Below are 22932 nucleotides of genomic sequence, written 5' to 3' on the forward strand. Positions count from 1 at the left end.
TCATAATTCTACTAAAATACTGCTGACATGTGAGAAATGAACAAACCTCATGTGTTCTTCTCTGATCAAGATACAAACAGTTGGTCTTCCTGACATTCTCCAGTATCTGCCTACAAAGTGAAGCTCATTCTGAAATAAAGTTTAGAATAGAAATCTAATGAAAACAATAATATGTTTTTTTATAAGTTCAATGATATGTAAACATAAATATTACAGATTAATATAACATATTAGTTGGCAAAGGTATTATTTAACAGTTACATTACTTGAAAGTTTTTAGCTTCTAACAAAGAATAAAAGGTAGTATACAATCTTTAATATGCAGAAACATATGAAAGGTGTAAGGTTCACAATTTGCAAGATATGGTATACCTTTTCTCAACTAGACAAAGATCCTTAAAGTGACAATTTTAACCTAATTTTATAACACATTTTTCTCAAAATCTGTGAAATGACATTCTCATAGTGGTTTTTAAGTCATAACTTCAGATCTGTTGATGCTATAGACTTCACAATTTTCATAAATATGCATTATTAGTGTATCTATAGTGAGTACTTAGGTAAAGTTGATAAGAGGTTTGGTTTCATTAAATGAACTAACGATTCGCTGTAGCATATGCCCAATTTAGGGCATAGTCATTAGTGCCATAATTTGACCTTGAATTCATTTTTAGTTTTCTTTAGATCAGATTAATTCTTCACATCCCATCAAAGTCTGGACCTATTTTCATGAGCATTCAGTAATATTTGTAGAAGTTATCATGAACATAAGACATTTCTTTTGTAGTTCTTTATTTTTATAGTATGCAAATTAGCCACAGTGGTAATTTACACAACATATGCCAGAATATGTCTTTGTATCTATCTCAATATATTTTCACACAACAAGCATAGATGTTTTGTCTGATAAAAAGGCCAAAGTTATAGTTTTCCTATACTGAAAATATATTTCTGATAGTTACTTACCTCCAGTCATATAAATATCTATCCTTGTTCATTTTTGCCTTCTATGTGGAAATATGTTTTCACATGCCTAAAGCTTTGAGCTCCCTCGTATTTTACAATCAAATGGTTCAACTGTGTCTCATATGTAAATCATCATGCAACAACCCTCCACCAATAGGAGTGCAACACACTCTTGTGACACATGTGACTCCCTTTATTCCATTCTACCAAATTATCACTTTGGGCTTTGGCAGAAAATGGAAGCACTGGTTTTCAGTGGGGAGGAAAGGTAGGAAGTGTGAGGGGAATTAAATACCCATTAAAAATATATTTTCATTATAGGAAAATTATAACTTCTGATACGGTACATTACCTCCTCTCACATAAATAGCTAGAATCCCACAATAAATAAGTGAAGGGACCAGTGAAGCATTCAGAGAACACCCTAAAAGAGTAGATCCTTGCATTAGAGGATCATACATGGGAGACTGCACCACTTCTCTACCAGGTATACTCTTTGCCCAGTGTGGAAAGAGGTGTCACAGATATGGACAGAAAATGGGAAAAACAGAGAAGCATTCCTCGAAAGCATCCAAAGAACACCCTAAAAAAGTAGATCCTCACAGAGGAGGATCATATGTGGGAAACCGCACCACTTCTCTACCAGGTATACTCTTCACCCACTATTGAAAGATATAGGCAGAAAATGGGAGGAGCACATCCAAATGGGAGAGAACAATGGTTGAATAGGGATCCAAAGCACAATACATCAGAATTTCAATCCCATAGAGTACATTAATGTGGGTGAGATTAAAAGGATGTGCCTCTAGTTATAGAGTGGCTAGGGTGCAATGGACCGTACACGGCAAATCAACTGCATCCAAAACCCAGCCACCAAGAACCGACATTCAAGTGGGGGTAGGATTAGGATCATACTATTGGTAAGTCAACTACAATCCAAAACCCAGTCACCAGGAAATGACATCCATGTGGGGGTAGGAAAGAGTATCATACTGGCAGAAAGTCAACTACAATCAAAAATGCAGCCAGGGAACTAATATCCAGGTAGGAGTAGGAAAGAGGATCATACCGTCTTCACCTCAAGTTCAGCAGAATGGAGGAATCTTGTACTCTCCGATCTGTGAACGGGACACATGAGAGCAATGTGATAAATTATTTGACCAATCTGGACTATCAGTATAAAAAAGATGTCTCTGTAATGGAAACTAACCTACTCAAAACCATCCAACATGAACCGCCCTCAGCGCAATAACATTCTCCACATATGAAAATCATCAAGGGATAGCGCAAGAGGAAGAACCATATTAATCTGCAAGTTCGACCACCATGACCCACAACATGGATTTAGGGAACAAGATTATAATTGAGTGAGGAATAGAGACATCTATGATACATGTGTGACGACTTATGTTCATTGGTTCAGCTCTGAATCAAAAACCTAGCCACTGGGAACTGACATTCATGTGATGGTAGGATGTTGATGATGTGTTGAATAATACAACAAGAGGAACCCCTGGAGGTAGGAACAGGTAAGGGCTGGGAAGGAGTGAGACAGGAAACAGTAATAAAGGCTTGTCTAGGCTCTGAATGAGACAAACAATCCACCAAAGAAGAAATGGTCATTTATTGTCTCACCAATTCCACACGGGATTCCAAAGTCTAAATAATATTACCAAAAACATACCACTGTAGAAAAGGGGCCATATATAAATCTTTGACATAAGTTGGCAGTAAAAGAACCTGGGACAAAACAATGTCCCTCCCCAGGAGATCCCAACAACAGAAAAACCATGTGTGTGTAAGAAAAGAGTCAAAAAGGCAAGCGTTCCAACTTGGAGGTAATCAAGGAGAAAATATCCCTTGAAAAACCCTCAGGGTCTCAGTGGATTGCCTTGGAAAGGAGAAGAATGGGAGAGAAGTACCATAGGAGAGTTGACAGGGTAAGACAAAGGTGGGAAAGTTGGGCATGGGATAAATGAACAGGATGATCAGGGTCTGCCTCCCACATGAGCAAAATTGCTCTGCATGAACCCCAATATCCAGGAAAGGGGGGAACCAAAAACCAAGAGGAGGGGTATCATGTAACTAAAAATAAAGGGGATCAAATGAAATTGGCAAAATGGATAAAACAGAACATACCTTAGAAATCATGTGTAAAAGAGCCATATTAGGCCTAGCTGCTTCTGCAGTAGGAGCATAGGAAAACATGGCAAAATCACAAGGAGGAAAAAGTCTGTCAAAATCCTTGTTGACCCGAACCGGTTTAGCATGTTCAGGAGGAATAGGGACAACATCTGATGAGAGCTGATACGTCCATAGACAAGTTACCCCCACCTGTAGCCTGTGTGAATGTGCTAGTAGAAGGTACTACCTCAGAAGTGATACCTTGTACTTCGGGATTCATTATATAACAATGAGTAATCAAACACAGCCATTTAATGAAAAAAAAATTTGATAATTAGGAAAAATAATTTATCAGAAAATTTGTGAACTTTTGAAAAAAAAAAAGGAAAAAAACAAATTCACTTTGGAATGAATATTAAAAAATTAACAAAGTTGAATGAAAAAACACGATTGAAGAGCACAAAAACAAAACGTCTGGACATGAGTACTGTCAAATGAGAAGTGATAGTTCAGTAGAATAGAATACGTCAGGAGAGTGTGTTGCACTTCTATTGGTGGAGGGTTGTCACGTGATGATTTACATAAGAGACACAGTTGAACCATTTGATTGTAAGATACGAAGGAGCTCAAGGTTTGTGGACTGCAATAAATTTTTTTGCATATAGAAGGCAGCACTGTACAAGAATGGTTATTTATGTGAGCAGAGTTAATGTACCATATCAGAAATCAAGATAACTCTGTGTAAGGGGGTATATACTACATTAATGGACTGTATATGCTGTGTTATTTTATTCATTGAAGATCACATCCTAAAAAAAATATCAAATCTGATAAAATTCTCCATATTAAACTGTTATTCTATATCAGATTTTACTTATTTAATCTTTTATACCAAAGCTTTAGTTGGTTATTAATTAGCAATTATATCTTAAATGCTACAAGTTCTCCCAATTCATGGTCAGAATATTTCACTTTTAAAATAAATTTAAAACTCCACATACCACAGATTTGCCAGACTGCTACTTTGCACTAAACTTTAAATAGTTACTTTTAAACCTTTACATATCATTGACCTACCAGATAATTTTACATTAAATTTAAAGTACTTAATTTTAAACCATTACGTAACACAGATCTACCAGATTGTTATTTTACACTTAGTTTTAAGTACTTACTTTTAATTCCCCACATACTACAGATTTACTAGACTGCTATTTTACACTAAACTATAAATAGTTACTTTTAAACTCTTACATATCACTGACCTACCAGATAATTTCACATTAAACTACTTAAAACTTAATGTACCATTATCTGGTACAATGATTTGTGAGAGTTTAAAACTAAGTACTTAAATTTACTTTCAAACCCCTACATACTACAGCTCTACCAGATAGTTATTTTAGATTGAGTTTTAATTCATTACTTTTAAATCCCCACAGATCTACCAGATATTTTACACTGCATTTTAAGTACTTACTTTTAAATTCCAACATATCACAGAACTACCAGATTGTTATTTTACATATTATTGTTATTAAACTTAGTTTTAATTAACCACATATTACAGATCTATAAAACCATAATTTTACATTATATTTCAAATATACTGTTATGACAGCGGAAGTCACGTGATGCTTCTGGCGTGTGTGATGAGTTTATCGAACGATTGGGGAAGTCCGAGATGCCCTCTTCGTTAGTATATAAGCCTGGCAGAGAAAGCCAGCAGGGTTAATGAAGAGAGAGCAGTAGTTACTTTAAATTCCGTGTAATTTATGATTCTGCTAGTTTCGAGCTAGTGAGCCATAAAGTGTGCGTCTTGCACTCGTCAAAAGCAAAGTTATTGAGATTGTGAATCGCTGTGATTTATAGCTTGTATTATAAAAGTTGTTAAGTTTAAAGTGACAAGAAATGAACTGATTGTGGAACTTCTGTGTACTAAAATTTTGTATTGAGAAAGAATAAACTGGTTTAATCAAGAAAGGACTTGTATCGCTGAAGATCCTCAGAAAGAATTTCTACCGGAAACAAACAAACGAGCAGATATGCATCAATACTTATGTATCCTAGGTCTACCAGACTGTAGTTTGGTATTAAGTTTTAAATACTCACAGATCACAGAACTATCACACTTTACTTTAACATTAGTTTTAAATACTTTGATACCAATTAGATCTACAAATTTCTTATTATTATAAACTAAAAAAAATAATTAAAAATGCTTTTATTACAGTTTCAATAAACTTTTACTTACAGTTATAATAATTACATTCATTACAGAATTACTAAATTTAAAATAATTTTCTTGTTTGTTATTACAAATCTAATAGACTGTTGTTTTATATTTAATGTTTAAATAATTACTTTTACTACCTATCATATAGAAACATGGTTATTACTTTAAAATATTTCAACCTTATTAGATAACTATTAACTTACTTTAATGTCATCAATCAGAAGAGCCATGTCATGGGAAAGGTAAAAATCATTAACTTCAAAGATTAAAGGATAACACAATACTGTCTGTCCCAAAATACGGTACAGCTGTTGAAAAAACAAATTATAAATATATACACTTCTGCTGAAAATTGTATATGTAAATTTAAGGTGGAATAATGATTATCTGAGTAAAATTCTATTGTCAGTTTTGATGAATGTAAAATATTGTTTAACAATCTAAAGTAATTTTTTTATGAAGAAACAGAAACTTTCTTTATCAATTAATTCCTGTGACTCACTTCAAAATATTAACTCTCTCGCTACAGGCTTGATGGAATGGACAGTTTCCATACTATAACTATTAATACACTACGTGTATCTTCACAAATTTTTAAAATTTGACTGACTTTCAGTAAACATTACAAGTCTTTTGTACACAAAAAATCTGATTTTTTAATTAAAAATATATCAAATTGTTTTGTTGTCTAGTCCAAGTGCAAAGTGATTTTCATGTTAAGACTGAAAAAACTTTTATCAATCTGAACATTTTCAAATTTTATTTGTGTAATCACTTAAACTTCTAAGTAAATGTAAGACGTTTTTTCAGTAAAGCTTTATATTTTATGTTATTTTCACTACAGTAACTCTAAATGAAATAAATCTAAATCACCATTTTTTTTTCTGATATAAAACTGCATCTGTTTATCCTAAATAGCTTAACTCAAGTCAATTTTACCGACCATGTGAGCTCTTTATACTTGTTTGACCCTTTCGAGATGGATCATAGGTGAAAGGCCATGTCATCTTGTTTCTTGACTCGCATTCAAAATTTTATTGAATTACTATTTTATGAATTGATGTCAGTAACTTTGGTAATAAACTGAAGATTATAATTCAAATTTTAGAACTATACATTACTCAATTTCTTAATTAAAAACCAAAAAAAAACAGATAAACATCAATTTTTGTGCATCACGTGGGAAGGTGAATGCAGCACTGGTTCAAATTCGATGTTTGTGAAGTCAAAATACTAAGTCTATAGTTTCGTATGAATTAGAAACTCAAATTATAGATATTGACAAGATAGAATATATGATAAAAGTGTCTTATCTTTACTATTTGCTCAAGTAATAAATCAAACACAGTGGCACCCCACCCACCTCTTTCCATTTTTGGAAATGCTCCCTTATATAAACTTACTTCTATATATGACATGAATAACCAACTGGAAGCTCAGAATGTTCCCCTAGTGGTTTTCTCAGCCTTTATAATGTGGCCAGCACCATTTATTTATTTTGAACCAAGATTTCAATTAGGTAGGTTGTATCTTTAGTCTGCTCAGAATTTCGTATTTTGTTTAAGAGTAAAATACATCTTAGTTACTAAGCTTGATAAATTATAGTTCAATTCTATGGTACTGATGTAGTAATTTATTATTTTTTAGTTATTCAAATGTATATATAAAACCTGAAAAAATATATTTTCTTTCATATCCTCCACATGCAAAATATTTAAAGGCTTAGCAACCTACATCAAGCAGCAACCAAGTATAAAGGTCATAACTAGAAGAGATAATTGTTTGCTTTACTTCTTTATTTACTGTTCTATGTTTTAGGAAAAATATGTTTAAGAACTTATTTCAAAATAGCAATAAGCGATATACACATATAATGTATAATAATTGAAATGTGACTGTATTTTACAAATTACTAGTCTACTAAAACACAACCAAGGCCAAGACAGGTTACTTTGTACAGATCAAAGGTCAGTTTTATGGTATTTGATACGGTAACACGAGTATACATGAGCCGTGTCATTGTAGCTTCTGTATTGTTAGCCAGGCATGGCTGAAAGGACAATATATATAAATGTATAATGTTATGAGATTTAAGTTATTTAATCAAAACATTTATGTTTTCGTGTTATAATTTCTGAATGAGGCATAATTTATGTTTATTTCCTAATTTTTTTTGGTGGTTGCGAGATCATTCAAATCTACCAAATCCATACAGAGATTAACTACTGAAGATAACAGATAAAATATAAAGTTTTTCTTAAGAAAGATTTAATAACTATCTGGACATTATAAAGCTTTTGCATGTGAAATTTCAAAATTTTCTGATGCATAAAAGTATTTTTAATCTTAAAATAAAAATCCCTTTGCATGATAGATAGGCAAGATGTGAAAAGAAAAAAAAGGCATGAGAGAAACATTGCTTTACAAACATTAGGACTTAATAAAAAAAATTAGATATTTTGTGTATGAAAGCATTGTAATGTTTACTGATAATCTGCCAAATTTTGTTAACATTCACTTACTAATTTAAAAATTATAGCAAATAAATCTATAACAAGCACAAAATCGTTACAAGGTCATCACATTGACCAACCCTGTATTGAAAGAGTTAAAGTCTTTATAGATTTAATACTTCTAACTTTTAACACAGTGTGTATATCTTCACAAAATTTGCCAGTCTTTCAGTTTATGTTACGTCTTTCACATACAAAAAAACATATTTTTTAGTGAAGTATTTTTAATAAACTAAAATAAAGACTTGTTAATGAATATATTGAGTATTTGTTTTGAATAGTCCATGTAATAAGTAATTTTCATGTTAAGATTAAAAATACTTTTCTTCATCTCAAAAATCTCACACTTCCTTTGTTTAATCCCTAAAACCTCCTAAATACATTTCAAACGTTTTTTTTCAATAAAACTTTATATTTTATCTGTTATTTTCTCTACCTTATCTCTATATAAGGTTGGTCAATTGACCTTGAACCAACCAAAAAAAAAAATCTTAATTACCCTCTTTTTCTTTTGGGAATGACTCCTGGCTCTAACATGAAACTACATTTGTTTATCCTAAGTAGCTTTAAGCTTGTAACAGTATACATCTATTTATATTAAATTTTATTGTTTTGTTGCCCTTTCAACTGTGTCTAACTACTATAACTCGGGGAACATGCAGCTCATGTTACGCTATTAAATTACATTACCCATGAGCTGCCTGCATGCGTGCCTCGTGAAACATTTTTATTATATTATTATTTATTTTACCTAATTTAATATTAACTACGTTATAAAGATCCCTATTTTTACATTTAGATTACTTTTATAATAATAAATAAAGAATAAACATGAAAAACAAGAAATAAAGTATTACCCACTTTTTTTTTCTTGCTGTCAATTGTTGAAGGCACTTAACCCTACTTTTTTTTTTATACTAATGGTAGTAATGCACTGAATAATTATTATTTAATTAAATAATGAACCAAAGAACATAGAGTAACAATATGTAAAAAAGTAGACAATATCCCCTAACTTTCAAAAGACCCATTACAAATTCATCCAAGCTAGTCCTTAACTTTCTCATGGGAATGAAGCTTGTATTCTGAGTGAAATTGATGCTTATGTGTTCAGAACACAATGTTATACAATATGTCATTTGATAGATGAAAACCTTGACTTTCTATTCGTCATAAGTAATGTATAATTAAACATGAGAGAGAACTATTAACAAATCCTGAAAGAGATGTGACAGGTGGGTGTGGCAGGAGGGGTCTTATTTTCTACTTGATAGCTCTGTAAACAAAAAAGATTGCAGGCTATAAAAATTATGGTTTGTCTGAACAATGACAATTTTATAGGGAGTAATTTATGTTTAATTTTGTATTTTTGAAGGGGTGGTGGATAAAATAGAGAAGAGAATGTCATAGAGTACTAATATACTATTAAAATATGGATTATTAGCTAAGATTTTATGCTACACTAATTGGTATAACATAAAAAGTGATTTAATAAAATTTTGAATGTAAGACACTAAAACTTTGTTTCATGCGCAGTAAAAGATACCTGTGATGATAGAGTTAAATCTCATAACAATATGTAGCTTTTTATATTTAAATTTTATTGGCCTTTAAACTATGTACAACTAATAATCCCACTACATAAATTGTTAATCACTTAGCAAGTTTCTAATTATTACATTTTAGTAACGTTTATAATAATACATAAAGAATACACATGAAAAACAAGAAATATAGTACTTACCTGGATCTTTTTTTTTCTGTTGACTGTCGATGAAACTTAAGCCTACTATTTTATACTAATGGTACTACAGCACTGAATAATTTCTTATTTAATTAAAAAACACACCAAAGAACACAGAATTATAACAAGCAAAAAGCATATAATGTCCTATAACAATTACAAGTTTCTGATTTTCTAACTATGCATCAAGAGCCATTGAAAATTCAGTTAAGAACATTGATGTGTTTCCTGAGGGAATAGATTGAACTGGAAGGAAAATATACACATCTCTGTACAGAAAACAATGTAATATAATACATAATTTTATAGATTAAAACTTTGGCTTGTATTGCTTATAAACAGTCTAATATTAAATGTCACAAAGTAATATTGGTAATTTCTGAAAGAGAGGATGTGACACGTGAGTGTGGCAAGAGGGGTCTGATTTTCTACGTTATAGCTCTGTAACCAAATAAGATTGAAGGCTATAAAACTTATGCTTTGCCTGAGAAATGACAATATTATATAGAGTAATTTACATTATATTTCATACTTCTCTGAGGGGTGGTAAATAAATTACAGAAGAGGGGATACCTAGAGAACAAATTCACAATTCTTATACTAGGGGAAATTCTTTTAATGTTGCCTTATAAAATTAAAAACTTAAAATTTATATAACATTAAAACTTGGTTTATTAGCCACATTGTGATGGCAAGTTTATTTGTATATCATGATAATAAAGTACTTTAATAAAATTTTTAATGTAATTTAGCAAAACCTTCTGACATGTGCACAAAAGGATGCCTGCTGCAAAAGGGTTAAAGAGTATCACTAATTTTACATTAGGAAGGTTATAATAGAATGTAGAATGCAATAGGATGGTCTCTACAACAAAATTAGTAATAACTTGGAAATGTATTTACTTTACTAGTGCCTAGTGCTCCAATAGGCCTTGGTGGTCTTCCCTTTAAACTCAACTTCAGATTGACACCCAAAAACTGGTATATCTACAACAGCACAATTTTCTCTATATTATAAAACAGTTTTGAAAGTTAATGAAATAGAAATCAGTAGAGAAAATACTTCTTAGAATCCATTAATCACTTGTAATAAAATTGAAAACTTTTGATAATGACTACAACAGAAGAATGTGCATAGTTTGATGACACTTGACAATGAACAACAGAAGAGTACGTGTAACTAGACAACACTTATGAATGACAACAGAACAGTACATGTTACAGACGACAATGACAATAGAAGAGTATTTGTATCTAAAAGATAATAACAACAGTAGAAGAGTATGGGTAGCTAGACAACACTTGACAGCGACAACATGAGAATAGAATGTGTAGCTAGACAACACTTGACAGCGACAACATCAGAATAGTATGTGTAGCTAGACAACACTTGACAGTGACAACATGAGAATAGTATGTGTAGCTAGACAACACCTGACAGCGACAAAATCAGAAGAGTATGTGTAGCTAGACAACACTTGACAGCGACAAAATCAGAAGAGTATGCGTAGCTAGACAACATTTGACAGCAACAACAACATCAGAAGAGTATGCGTAGCTAGACAACACTTGACAGCGACAAAATCAGAAGAGTATGCGTAGCTAGACAACATTTGACAGCAACATCAGAAGAGTATGTGTAGCTAGACAACATTTGACAGCAACAACACGAGAATAGTACGTGCAATTACATGACATGATAATAACAAAACACAAGAGCATGTGTACTGACAAAGTGACATTTCACCTAATAAACCTTTAAAATCAATTCCTTTCATTTGATATTATATTCTTGTACCTGTTATATATTCTATTATATGTTTTGAAGCTTAGTACTAACTCATACTATATATTTTATTAATCAATTAATTTTTTGTCTTCTATGATTACTATTAACAAAAAAAAACATATCATATGCAAATACAGAAGTATCCATATCTGTGGTCACAACAGTAGTTAAGACAAAAAAAAGAATTTACATTTTCACAAATATTTAAATACAGTGTTTCTATTACATGGCTCAAAATATGAAGATACAGCCTTGGTAATTTATTTCTTTAAAATGTGATGTTAAAATTTCAGCCTTTAGCAAAACATTGTGTAATAAGAAATTCACCAACCTCACTGACTTACTACAACAAATAATATTTCAAACCAAATTAAGTTACTTTAACTAGCTGTCGTGGAGGCCAGATCTGCACAGGTTCCACTTCATGTGGTGTTTGGGTCTGTATTCCATAGGTGGCCATCATTGCTTGAAGTCTCATACTTTCAGCAATCAGGACCACCTGGACGACAAGGTCACTAGCTGTCCCCTGCTCCAAAGTATAAAAAAGAAAAAAACCTGATACAGGAAGTTTATACTTTATATGTGATAATACATCTTGTAGTTCATGTACATTTAGAATAAGCTTTCTTATTCTATCATTTCTCACACTATGCTTATCTAGAATGTAAGAAAAGTATATTAAAATAGCTATACTCATTACCAGGTAGATTTTTATTTTTGTTCTAAGTAAGTAGCTTGCTCTGATCTAAAGTTAACATTAGTGTTTAAAGTAGACTTTTCTAGAGATAAGAAACATTTCTACATTTACTAAAACCAAGAAAAAGTACTAAGCTAAATTAGTTGCAACACTTCATTATATCAAAGTTACACTATTTTCTTCACTAGCACGTATTTTTAAATTATATACTATATAAAAACTATTTACAATTAGGCTTACTTGTTACCTTAAAAAATTGTTTTTAAATAATTTAATAAATTTCTCTCAATAATGAATTGCTTCAGAAACAAAATTCTAAGTTAATTACTACACATGGATAATCCAGAAGTAAAGTGTTACCAACCATCAAATTACAATAGAATAGTAGTTCAATGTAAAGACATTATCATTTATCATGTTACAATAGAATAGTAGTTCAATGTAAAGACATTATCATTTATCATGTTACAATATATCAATAGTTCAATAGACATGAATTATCATTTATTACGTTAAAACAGATTAGTAGTTCAATGGACAAACATCACATTCCATCATATTACAACGGATTAGTAGTTAAACACACATTTCCATTCATCATGTTACAACACACTACTAGTTAAGCACACACATACACCATTCATCATGTTACAACATACCAATTGTTCTACAGACACATTATTATCCCTATGTATTTGTATCTTCGTTTCTAAGCATGAAGCTACATAATGGATTTCCTATGATGTGATCACATGGGTGTCAAAACCTAGCTTTTAGCATTAGAAGCCATCAGACTTACTGCTGAGTCACTTGTGGGCTCCATCATGTTAAAAAAGATTAGTAGTTCAATGGACACACATTACCATGCATCATGTTAGAACAAATTAGTGGTTAAATAGACACAAATTACCATTTATCATGTTAAAACGAATTAGAAGTTCCACAGACACATTATTATTCATCATGTTACAACAAATTAGTAGTCCAATGGGTCAGCAAACCAAAGAAAAACAATAAAGCCACTTATAATGGTGGTGTATGTATATAATATTTATGGAGCTTTTCAGTCCTTTTTGACTTACCACTTAGTAACTTAATGAAACGAAAGGAAATTGTAATATCACCAAACAGCTGGCCCATTATATAATACTGAACAATAAATTTGGCACAATGCTATAAAATTATTCAAATAACTAAGTTAATTTAAGTTATTAAATGGTGAGGTAAAAAAAAGCTTAAAACTTCATAAACATTACAAGTCTCGAAAAGTGTACACAGTATTGTTGCAATAAGTGACTGATACTGTTTCTCAATCTTAAACAATGCAGTTGCATGATATGTAGGATACATTTTTATGTACAAAATTTAGGATTAAGAAAGTAGCTTAATTACACATTATTGTGCCTCAAGTTTGAAGTTTGACTTTTCATATCTTGGTAAAAATTTTTCAGACACAAATTCTAAAGTAAGTTTTATAAGTTAATTTAACTATACTTCAACAATTCTAACTCCAAAACATTTTAGAATCAATACTTTGTCATTTTCTAACATTAACTTAGTGTAGTTCATGAAGAAATGAAAAAAATATTCATATTTTCATTTCTGCACAGCTGCAAAAGGTTTAGCCTGTAAACAAAACAATCTACTTGTCAACTTTTTTTTTATAGAATTTATATATCCATCCCAGAAAAAAACTTTATTTTTGCTAAAACCCTATAACCCCTTTAGAATATATATTATCTATATCTTGATTTTCAAGTGTTTCCCTTAGTTTTAAACATGCCTTAGCATGGGCATCTGCAGAAATTTTTCCAGGAGTGGGAGTAAAGTCAAAATCAAGGGTCGATGGACTTGCCTTCAAAATTTTGCCATTAAAGTCAAGAGAATCAGCAAGCTCCCACTGTCAGATTTGAGGGGTTTAATATTTGTAAGGTTAGTTTAAGCCATACTGCAGACTTGCATTTATATATATTCCATAGCAGCAAGTCTTGATTTGTTCTTTTAGATTCTTAACCCTATAGGGTAATTTTACCTTTCATAAAACAACTGCTTATATGAATACAGTAATTTGAAGTTACATAAAGCACAATATTTCAAGCATTTATTGTGTATGTATGGTAAGAACAACAAGATTGCATTAGTCTCTTTTTTTGATAACCTGCTACCAGTATTATTGAGAGGTGGCAACAGGCTGACTCTGATCACACTGTAACAGGGGATGTCAGCAAAACGACATCAGTCTATTCAATGACCCGAGTGAAAATTGTCATGTCCAATATACAAGAAGCTGCTGTGGTAGTAAAGTTTTTCAATATTTAGTTACAGATTTTAAGTAAAGCTGCTGAAAAACCTGGTAACTTTTATTAGAACGTAAACTTAAGTGTAATAAGTACTGCGAAATTATGAAGTGAATTAAAAACTTCTAAATTCATATACATATGCTGAATGCATAAAGAAAGAATTATGTTTCTTATTTTAAGGGGGGGGGGCTTTTTACTTACAATAAGAACGGCTTAAATTAATTCCCTTTGCTGCTTGGTCTGAACACCACAAGATAAATTTTCAGACTAAAGACAAAATTTAGTACTGAAAACAATGTAGCACTATATGTCATTTGATAGATTAAAATTTGGTCTTTCTGTTGGTTATAAATGATATAATATAAAATATCAGAAAGAATTATTGGCTATTTGTGAAAGAGAGAATGTGTCAGGTGGACATGGCAAGTGGGTTTGATTAAAATAATAAATTTTCTAGTTTATAACTTCATAAACAAATATGACTGAAGGATATAAAAATTAGATGCCCTGTTTCTGTATTGTGCTGGATGATAGTGGAGTTGGGAGGGTTTTAATCTTTTTTTCCAGATATGCCCATATGTTTAAGATGTTTGATTTCACCAACATAGGAGACCCTGCAGTCTTTACACATGACCGTTTTAGTGGAAAAAATTAGGTTTAAAAGTTTAAAAATAACTTTCAGGTCAATTTGAGGATAGTAAGTGTTATGTAATTTTTTCAATTGTTTCATGAACAGAGAGCTCTGTTTTTCAATATATGGTAAGCTGCAGGTGTATAAAAGAAGTTTGGGTATCTCAGGTGGCTTAACAAACACATTAGTTAAGAATGAGTAAGTTATTTTCTCCAAGAAATGCTTAGGAAAGCTGTTTCAAAAAAGAATGCTTTGTATGAAAGAAATTTCCTCATAAAGGGCTAGATAGGAAGAGACAAGATTATAATCCCTATTTAGTAGGCAAAGAATAAGATTGTGTTTTAAAGAAAAGGGTATAAAGCAGTCAAACTGAGTGAAAAGGCCAGTAAACGTGTTTTAAGATAGACAGAAGTTATAAAGCTGTTAGCATCATGAAGTTTGAACTTACTGCAGTTGTTAAGAATGTCAAGCATTTTCTTAACATAGTAAGCCTTGTTGAGGATAACAACTCTGTTTCCTTTGTCCTGTTGGGTGATGATATTTTTGTTGTGGTAGATTTCTTGTTAATCATAATACATGTTTTTTTATCAGCTAGTGTTTTCATGTTTATATGATGTCTCTAAAGGTAAAAACATTAAGATAAATACATTTTTCAAAATCAAAGTCACAAAAGGTCATGACATGCACACTCTGACCTACCCGTAGCAAGAGGGTTAACAGAGTAACAAACTAACAAATGTTGGAGAGGGTTTTTGTCATCATCAGTTACAAGTAGTTTACCTAGACACAGAAATATAATTACAGTATGAAACAAAAAAGTCACATGACTGGAGATGGCATAAAGCATAAGAAAGGTACTTTGTCGATGTTTGGTTTTCTTTTGAAATTATGGTGTTTATATTTTTTAATAGATATACTACAGTTTTAATGAGTTGCAATGTTTATAAACAAATCAAACAAGTTTACTGCTTAGTGAGTATGGTGAGCAAATGCAAAATATGTTTGAAGACTCATATCTATATTTTTATTATTTTTACACTTATCCTATTCAAACAATGTACAGAAAAGAATTCGCTAGCTGAATAATTAGTTACTTCATGATATGTTTAAATAAAAACATTACTCTTATTTGTGATAGCAAAACATGTTTTCATTATTTGATTTACAAAATGTTAGTGGAGGATTACTACTTACTTTAAAAACAAACATAATGGTAGATGGGTGTGTGAAACACGTGCATATGGAGACTAACAGAGGCAAAGTTATTACTATTATACCCAGAATGAAAATATCACTTGGAGTGGACTAAAATAATCCATTATAATTTTCTTTGCAACTTTCCTATTAGGGAGATCAAAGTTACGAAATAGTAGCTATATAAACCACATGTGAGTATAAACACATTACACCCTAACTGCATAGGCATCACTCTGGTGCACAGTTAGCCAGGATGTTTATCATATGGCTAGACTTTCTGCCAAGAGGATACAGAAAAAAATATCAAATCTCTGGAAAAGATTGAAACTGTACATATATGTTTGTCAAAAGAATTAATGACATCTCATTAACTTTTGGTAAAATGCAACAGAAAGTAAAGATAATGACTTTAATTAACATATGGTGGGTAAAAGTCTCATTTACATATAACCACGGTCTATGCAGGAGTAGCCTTGAACTGATTTAGTTTTAGCTAGCAAAGCGCTTTTTGTACAGAACACACAAACATGAGTTTTTGCAGAGTGAGTGTCATCCATTTGCTGCATTCCAATGATCTAGATAACATTCGAATATTTTAACTAAAAGCTTGGTTTAAAATTACAGTAGTCAGTCAGCATCGGAGAAAGATGTTGAAGCAGCCAGAGTGAGCCAGTACCTGAACGAGTGAGTGATACATCTATGAAACAGACAAGTAAACCACAGTTTACATAAGAAAATAGAAAGATTAATACCATGTTATAATAATGCAGTGCTTGAGAAAGTTATGAACCTGATACACCCCCTTTTTTTCATCATGTTACAACAGATTAGTATTTCAATGAAAAACACATTATCATTAATCATGTTACAACAGATTAGTGATTCAATGGAAACTCATTACCATTAATCATGTTACAACAGATTAGTATTTCAATGAAAACACATTATCATTAATCATGTTACAACAGATTAGTGATTCAATGGAAACTCATTACCATTAATCATGTTACAACAGATTAGTATTTCAATGAAAACACATTACCATTAATCATGTTACAACAGATCAGTGGTTCAATGGAAACTCAATACCATTTACCATGTTACAACAGATCAGTGGTTCAATGGAAACTCATTATCATTAATCATGTTACAACAGATCAGTGGTTCAATGGAAACTCATTATCATTAATCATGTTACAACAGATCAGTGGTTCAATGGAAACTCATTATCATTCATCATATTACAAGAGATTAGTAGTTCAACAGACACATACTATCATGCATCATATTACAACAGATTAGTAGTTCAACAGACACATACTATCATGCATCATATTACAAGAGATTAGTAGTTCAACAGATACATACTATCATGCATCATATTACAACAGATTAGTAGTTCAACAGACACATATTATCATGCATCATATTACAACAGATTAGTAGTTCAACAGACACATACTATCATTCATCATATTACAACAGATTAGTAGTTCAACAGATACATACTATCATGCATCATATTACAACAGATTAGTAGTTCAACAGACACATACTATCATGCATCATATTACAACAGATTAGTAGTTCAACAGACACATACTATCATGCATCATATTACAAGAGATTAGTAGTTCAACAGATACATACTATCATGCATCATATTACAAGAGATTAGTAGTTCAACAGACACATACTATCATGCATCATATTACAACAGATTAGTAGTTCAACAGACACATACTATCATGCATCATATTACAAGAGATTAGTAGTTCAACAGACACATACTATCATGCATCATATTACAACAGATTAGTAGTTCAACAGACACATACTATCATGCATCATATTACAAGAGATTAGTAGTTCAACAGATACATACTATCATGCATCATATTACAACAGATTAGTAGTTCAACAGACACATACTATCATGCATCATATTACAACAGATTAGTAGTTCAACAGATACATACTATCATGCATCATATTACAACAGATTAGTAGTTCAACAGACACGTACTATCATTCATCATATTACAATAGATTAGTAGTTCAACAGACACATACTATCATGCATCATATTACAAAAGATTAGTAGTTCAACAGACACATACTATCATGCATCATATAACAACAGATTAGTAGTTCAACAGACACACCCACTATCATTCATCATACACACATTGCCATCCATCATGTTACAACAGATTGGTAGCTAAATGGACACAAATTATCATCCACTGTTACAATATACTAGTAGTTCAATGGATACACATTATCATTTGTCATCTTAAGAAAACAAAAATCTGTAGATACAAGAATCATGCACAACTACTTCCAACAAATTATTTGAAATAAGTATATTTTCATATTAAGAAAATTATCTAGATCACCCAATCCTTAAACCATTTTATGAACTATGATTAGTGCACCAAAACAAAGGAAATGTTTTATCACTTTTAAGCATAATAAATATGTACTTAAAAGTTTTTTCCTATGTGTCATGATAATAGACTGATTATGAACTGTATAATCAACAAGGCATATTTTCAAATTTTGAAAAACAATCCTTTGTATTTTACATACTTCAAGTAAAATTGATAAATGCCAGATGCAATTACAATGGGTTTTATTATCTAATTACAAAGGTGAACGTTTTGTTTGAAGTTGGAACTTCATATGTAAAGTACATCAGCTTAATTAGGTTAAGTGACACAGCTACAGCATTCATTTATAAAATGGTTATACAGTTTAAGCTTAATAGTAAAAACTGCTGTATATTGACCAAGGTTCTACTGTTATTACTCAAGCATCTACTACTGTTCAACAAAAAATAATACTTACGGATGCTTTACCCTATGAATCAAAATAGAAGAGACAGTAGGATGAAAAAAAAAAGTTAGGTTAGTTAATATTCTGTTTTGGTTTGGTTTTAAAGTTACACAGTTCAAGAACTTATTTTAAATTAAGCTTTTGACTGAAATATGAACATTTCTACAATAGTCTCTAGAACATAAACCTTAGAAGCAAAAGGTTCTAACGTAATCCAAAAAAGATTTCCATGATAATGAAATAAATTTCCATGACTCCCATACCATATTTTTTTTTTTACTGACCAGCTTATTATTTTTTACTGTATTCTCAGAAAATAGCCATACTGTAACAGTTAATCTAGAAGAAATCATTAAAAATATCCATTCAGGAAGTCATCAACAATAAAACATCATTATAGAAATACTTGTTTAAAATATAAACATTTGTTAGAAATATTTTACTCACTGTAAAGGAATTAAATGTAGGTAGAGTAATAACTACTGCACTACCATTAAATGTAATTTTTCAGCCTTATGGAGCATTATATGAACAAGTTACAGGAAATTTTGAGTAAAACATTTTAAACAACCATGTCAGGAAATATATTAACAAAAAACAATGTTTTATGAAAGTCCTTTAAGCAGTTTTCTTTTTCAATAAATTATGCTGTTGAAAATGGCTTATATAGACGAAGTGTAGAAATTAAAACAAAAAAGGTGGGTGTATTACAGTGTTTTGTTCTAAACAGCAATACAGAGGCAGAGAGTTTAGTTTTAAGAACCTTCTGCACACTTTAACAAACCCTGAAGTGCTGAAGTACCCCTGTAGCACATTCCCATATCCCTGCCACTGTAGTGAACCAAAACTTTTTCATACTACCAAACGTTTTTGATTAGTAGTAAAAGAATATTCATTTTTGAATTCAGAGAGCTTATCCTCAATTTATTCTTAAAGTCCTGTAAACAATCTTCCTTCAGATGTGCAGTGCAGACTATTTGACTTGGTGACAAAAGTTGCTAGCTGATTCAGATCTTTCCACATTTTCATCTGATGACTGTATCAGTGCCTTCACATCAGCTTGTCCTCTCATTTTCTTCTTTTTAAAAATTTCAACCTCATCCATCAAAAATTTCATTTTATTGCTCAAGATTTCATTCTCTTTCAAAAAAGGTAGGCAGGATATTTTTATCTGGCTCCTGTAACCAACATCAAGAGCTCTTTTGTCATCTCTACATTTGTAAAACCTCTAACAACTTTAACACAATCGGTAATAATTCTCTGTGCCACCAGTGATTGCTCCTGGAGATTCTCCGCAACCAATTCTTTATTTACAGAAAAGCTTCTCTCAACACTAGCCTGACAATGTGACAGAAGAAGAAAGACTTTCACTTACACCTCCCAATTTTTTATAGATTGGCTTCAGGCCCATATGTTCATACAAAAAATTTCTGAAACCATCAGAATGCAATGAATAGTGTCAATACTCTTTGTATTCCACCTGCACATCATCAAAGACAGGCTACTTGATGTGGTTTGTAGCAACAAGTACATGCAGGATTCTCTTCTCTTCTGCACACATTCTTTCTTGTTGACCACCATCAATCATGGATCATGAAACTGCATATTTTGGACAAGGGGGATACTTGATATGAGCCTTCCTTAAATGTTTATTGACTAGTGTTACCAAAAAAACATTTACAGTCAACTTTTAGTTTCAACAGTTGTTTGTTTGTAATATTTTTAGCAAATTTCAGCTGACAAACAGCTACTTCTGCTAAGTCTTGTCTGTGAAGGCAATAAATATTAGGAAGCTTCAGTGTTGAAGTTCCTTTTTTTAAACTGTCTTCTTTTCTGAAGCCTTCCATCAAGTCTTAAAATAATAATAAAGAAAAACAAAATACTATTACAATAATCATAAATGTTTTTTTAGTAAAACTTTATATTACATGCGTTACTTATCCTAAAACTATACAGACTCAGCCAATTTAACTGATCTGGACCCATCACCAAAAAAATCTGCTCATTGCTGTTTACAATTGTTTTTATTTCATTTTATAGTTTTATTGCTCTTTGAACCATGTCTAACATATAATAACATGATACAATCTGTACAACATATGATGAATGCATAATTCAAGTTACAATATTGAATTACATAGCTCCTGAGCTACTTTCATGAATAAATTTTTTCATTATTTTCTTAACTTGTGATAATAGCAGTAGCACATAAAATAAGCACTTAAAAACATAAAATAATAACAAGCAAAAAAGCATACAATCTCCTATAAGTATCATAATTTAGCTGGCTTTATCACTAAGATATAAGTGCCTTAATATAATTCCCTTAGCTGATTGATTAGAACCCAGTGAGATCAACTTTGAATCTATAGAGGATATAACAAATAGTATCTCATCAAAATGGTTAAGAAATACACATCATTAAGTATATTAAATTTTTTTTTCTATTGGTTATAAATGATGTAATGGTAAATTTCAAACAGCTTTAATGGCAAATTGTGAATGAGATAAAGTAATAAGAGGGTGTGAGAAGTGGGTTTCAGTTTATGGTTTCTATGTCCCCCAAGAAAACACCTAAACACTATAAAATTGGATTTTACCTTAGTAACATCTATACTATAAAATATGCAATATACATTAAACTAATACCATCGAATAGGGGAGACTATAAAGTAGATAAATGCACATTTTGTAGTGAACAGGTGTCATGTGAACAGGCAAGTGCAATTAGAGAACATAATTAAATACTTGCTGTTGAAATTAGGAAATTAAAATTTATATAATATTAAAAGTTGAATTGTAATTTATGTTTTGGTGCCAAACTTATTTGTATACATTGATAATAAAGTATTTATTGTATTGAATGTAGCCCTGTAAAAGGTCATGACAATCACACGTGCACCTTGACCTATCTGTATGCATGGGGTTAGATCATATGTTTTACATAATTCTTTTTTCTTTTTTTAATACCATACAACATTTAAACATTTATACTGCCACCACTGTATGTACTTATGGGATTACTGATAAAGTAACATCTGACTATACATTTTAAACTACTGTGATTATATAGTGAGTAAATTATCAAGAATCACTGAATTGATACTTAACTACAAATACAGTATGTTTTGATATGCATTTTCTTTTTATAAAATGCAATATTGCTGCTAATAGTTTATCATCAAGAACAAATAATAAGTATTTATATTTTATGCTAAGATTTTGTTTTGTGCAGCAGAAAAGTCAAAAATACTACTGTACTAGTAATATCTGTAATTAAACAAAAATTATTAAGTACATTACTATCTATAATATAAAAAATTGGGGTTAACTCTCTTTGAAAACCTGAGAGCAAGAAAAAAGAAGATTGGGTAAGTACTTTATTTCTTGTTTTTCATATCTAATTTTTATTTATTATTATAAAAGTAACTAAAATCTAAAAATACACATCTTTTTAAGTTATTTAAGACGAGATTAGATAAAATAAGTAATAATAATATAATTTAAATAGTTCATGAGACACACACGTGAGCAGCTCATGGGTAATGTAATTCAATAGCGTAATGTGAGCTGCAAGTTCCCTGAGTGATTTACAACTTATAATAGCGGGATAGCAGTTAGACACAGTTCAAACGGCAATAAAACAATAAAATTTAATTATAAATAAATGTATATTGTTACAAACTTAGAGCTACTTAGGATAAACGAATGTAGTTTCATGTTACAATTTGAAGTCATATTAGAAAGAAAGGTTAATTTAGGTTTATTTAAATTTTTTTTTGGTGGTTATGAGTTCAGTCAAATAGGCCGATCCTGTTTTGAGATGGGGTAGAGAAGATAACATATAAACTATAATGATTTCGTGAAAAAAAACGTTTAAAATGCATTTAGGAGGTT

The 22932-nt window shown here is 31.0% G+C and overlaps 1 protein-coding gene across 1 annotated transcript in view; it reads right to left on the reverse strand.

Moving 5' to 3' along the window:
* Positions 1 to 27: 27 nt before the first annotated feature.
* LOC106465318 (probable phosphorylase b kinase regulatory subunit beta) overlaps positions 28 to 22932 on the reverse strand; it is a gene marked incomplete at its 3' end in the record, with an annotated part of 111811 nt that continues 88906 nt past the window's right edge. The window contains exons 14-18 of the mRNA XM_022393186.1: positions 19048 to 19059; positions 11752 to 11898; positions 10487 to 10570; positions 5530 to 5634; positions 28 to 129 (exon numbers count right to left, since the gene is read on the reverse strand). Coding sequence (XP_022248894.1) covers positions 28 to 129; positions 5530 to 5634; positions 10487 to 10570; positions 11752 to 11898; positions 19048 to 19059 — 450 coding nt within the window. The remainder of the gene's footprint in view (positions 130 to 5529; positions 5635 to 10486; positions 10571 to 11751; positions 11899 to 19047; positions 19060 to 22932) is intronic.

The sequence above is a fragment of the Limulus polyphemus genome, unplaced genomic scaffold (genome assembly GCF_000517525.1).
Source record: "Limulus polyphemus unplaced genomic scaffold, Limulus_polyphemus-2.1.2 Scaffold1907, whole genome shotgun sequence".
Classification (NCBI taxonomy): domain Eukaryota; kingdom Metazoa; phylum Arthropoda; class Merostomata; order Xiphosura; family Limulidae; genus Limulus; species Limulus polyphemus.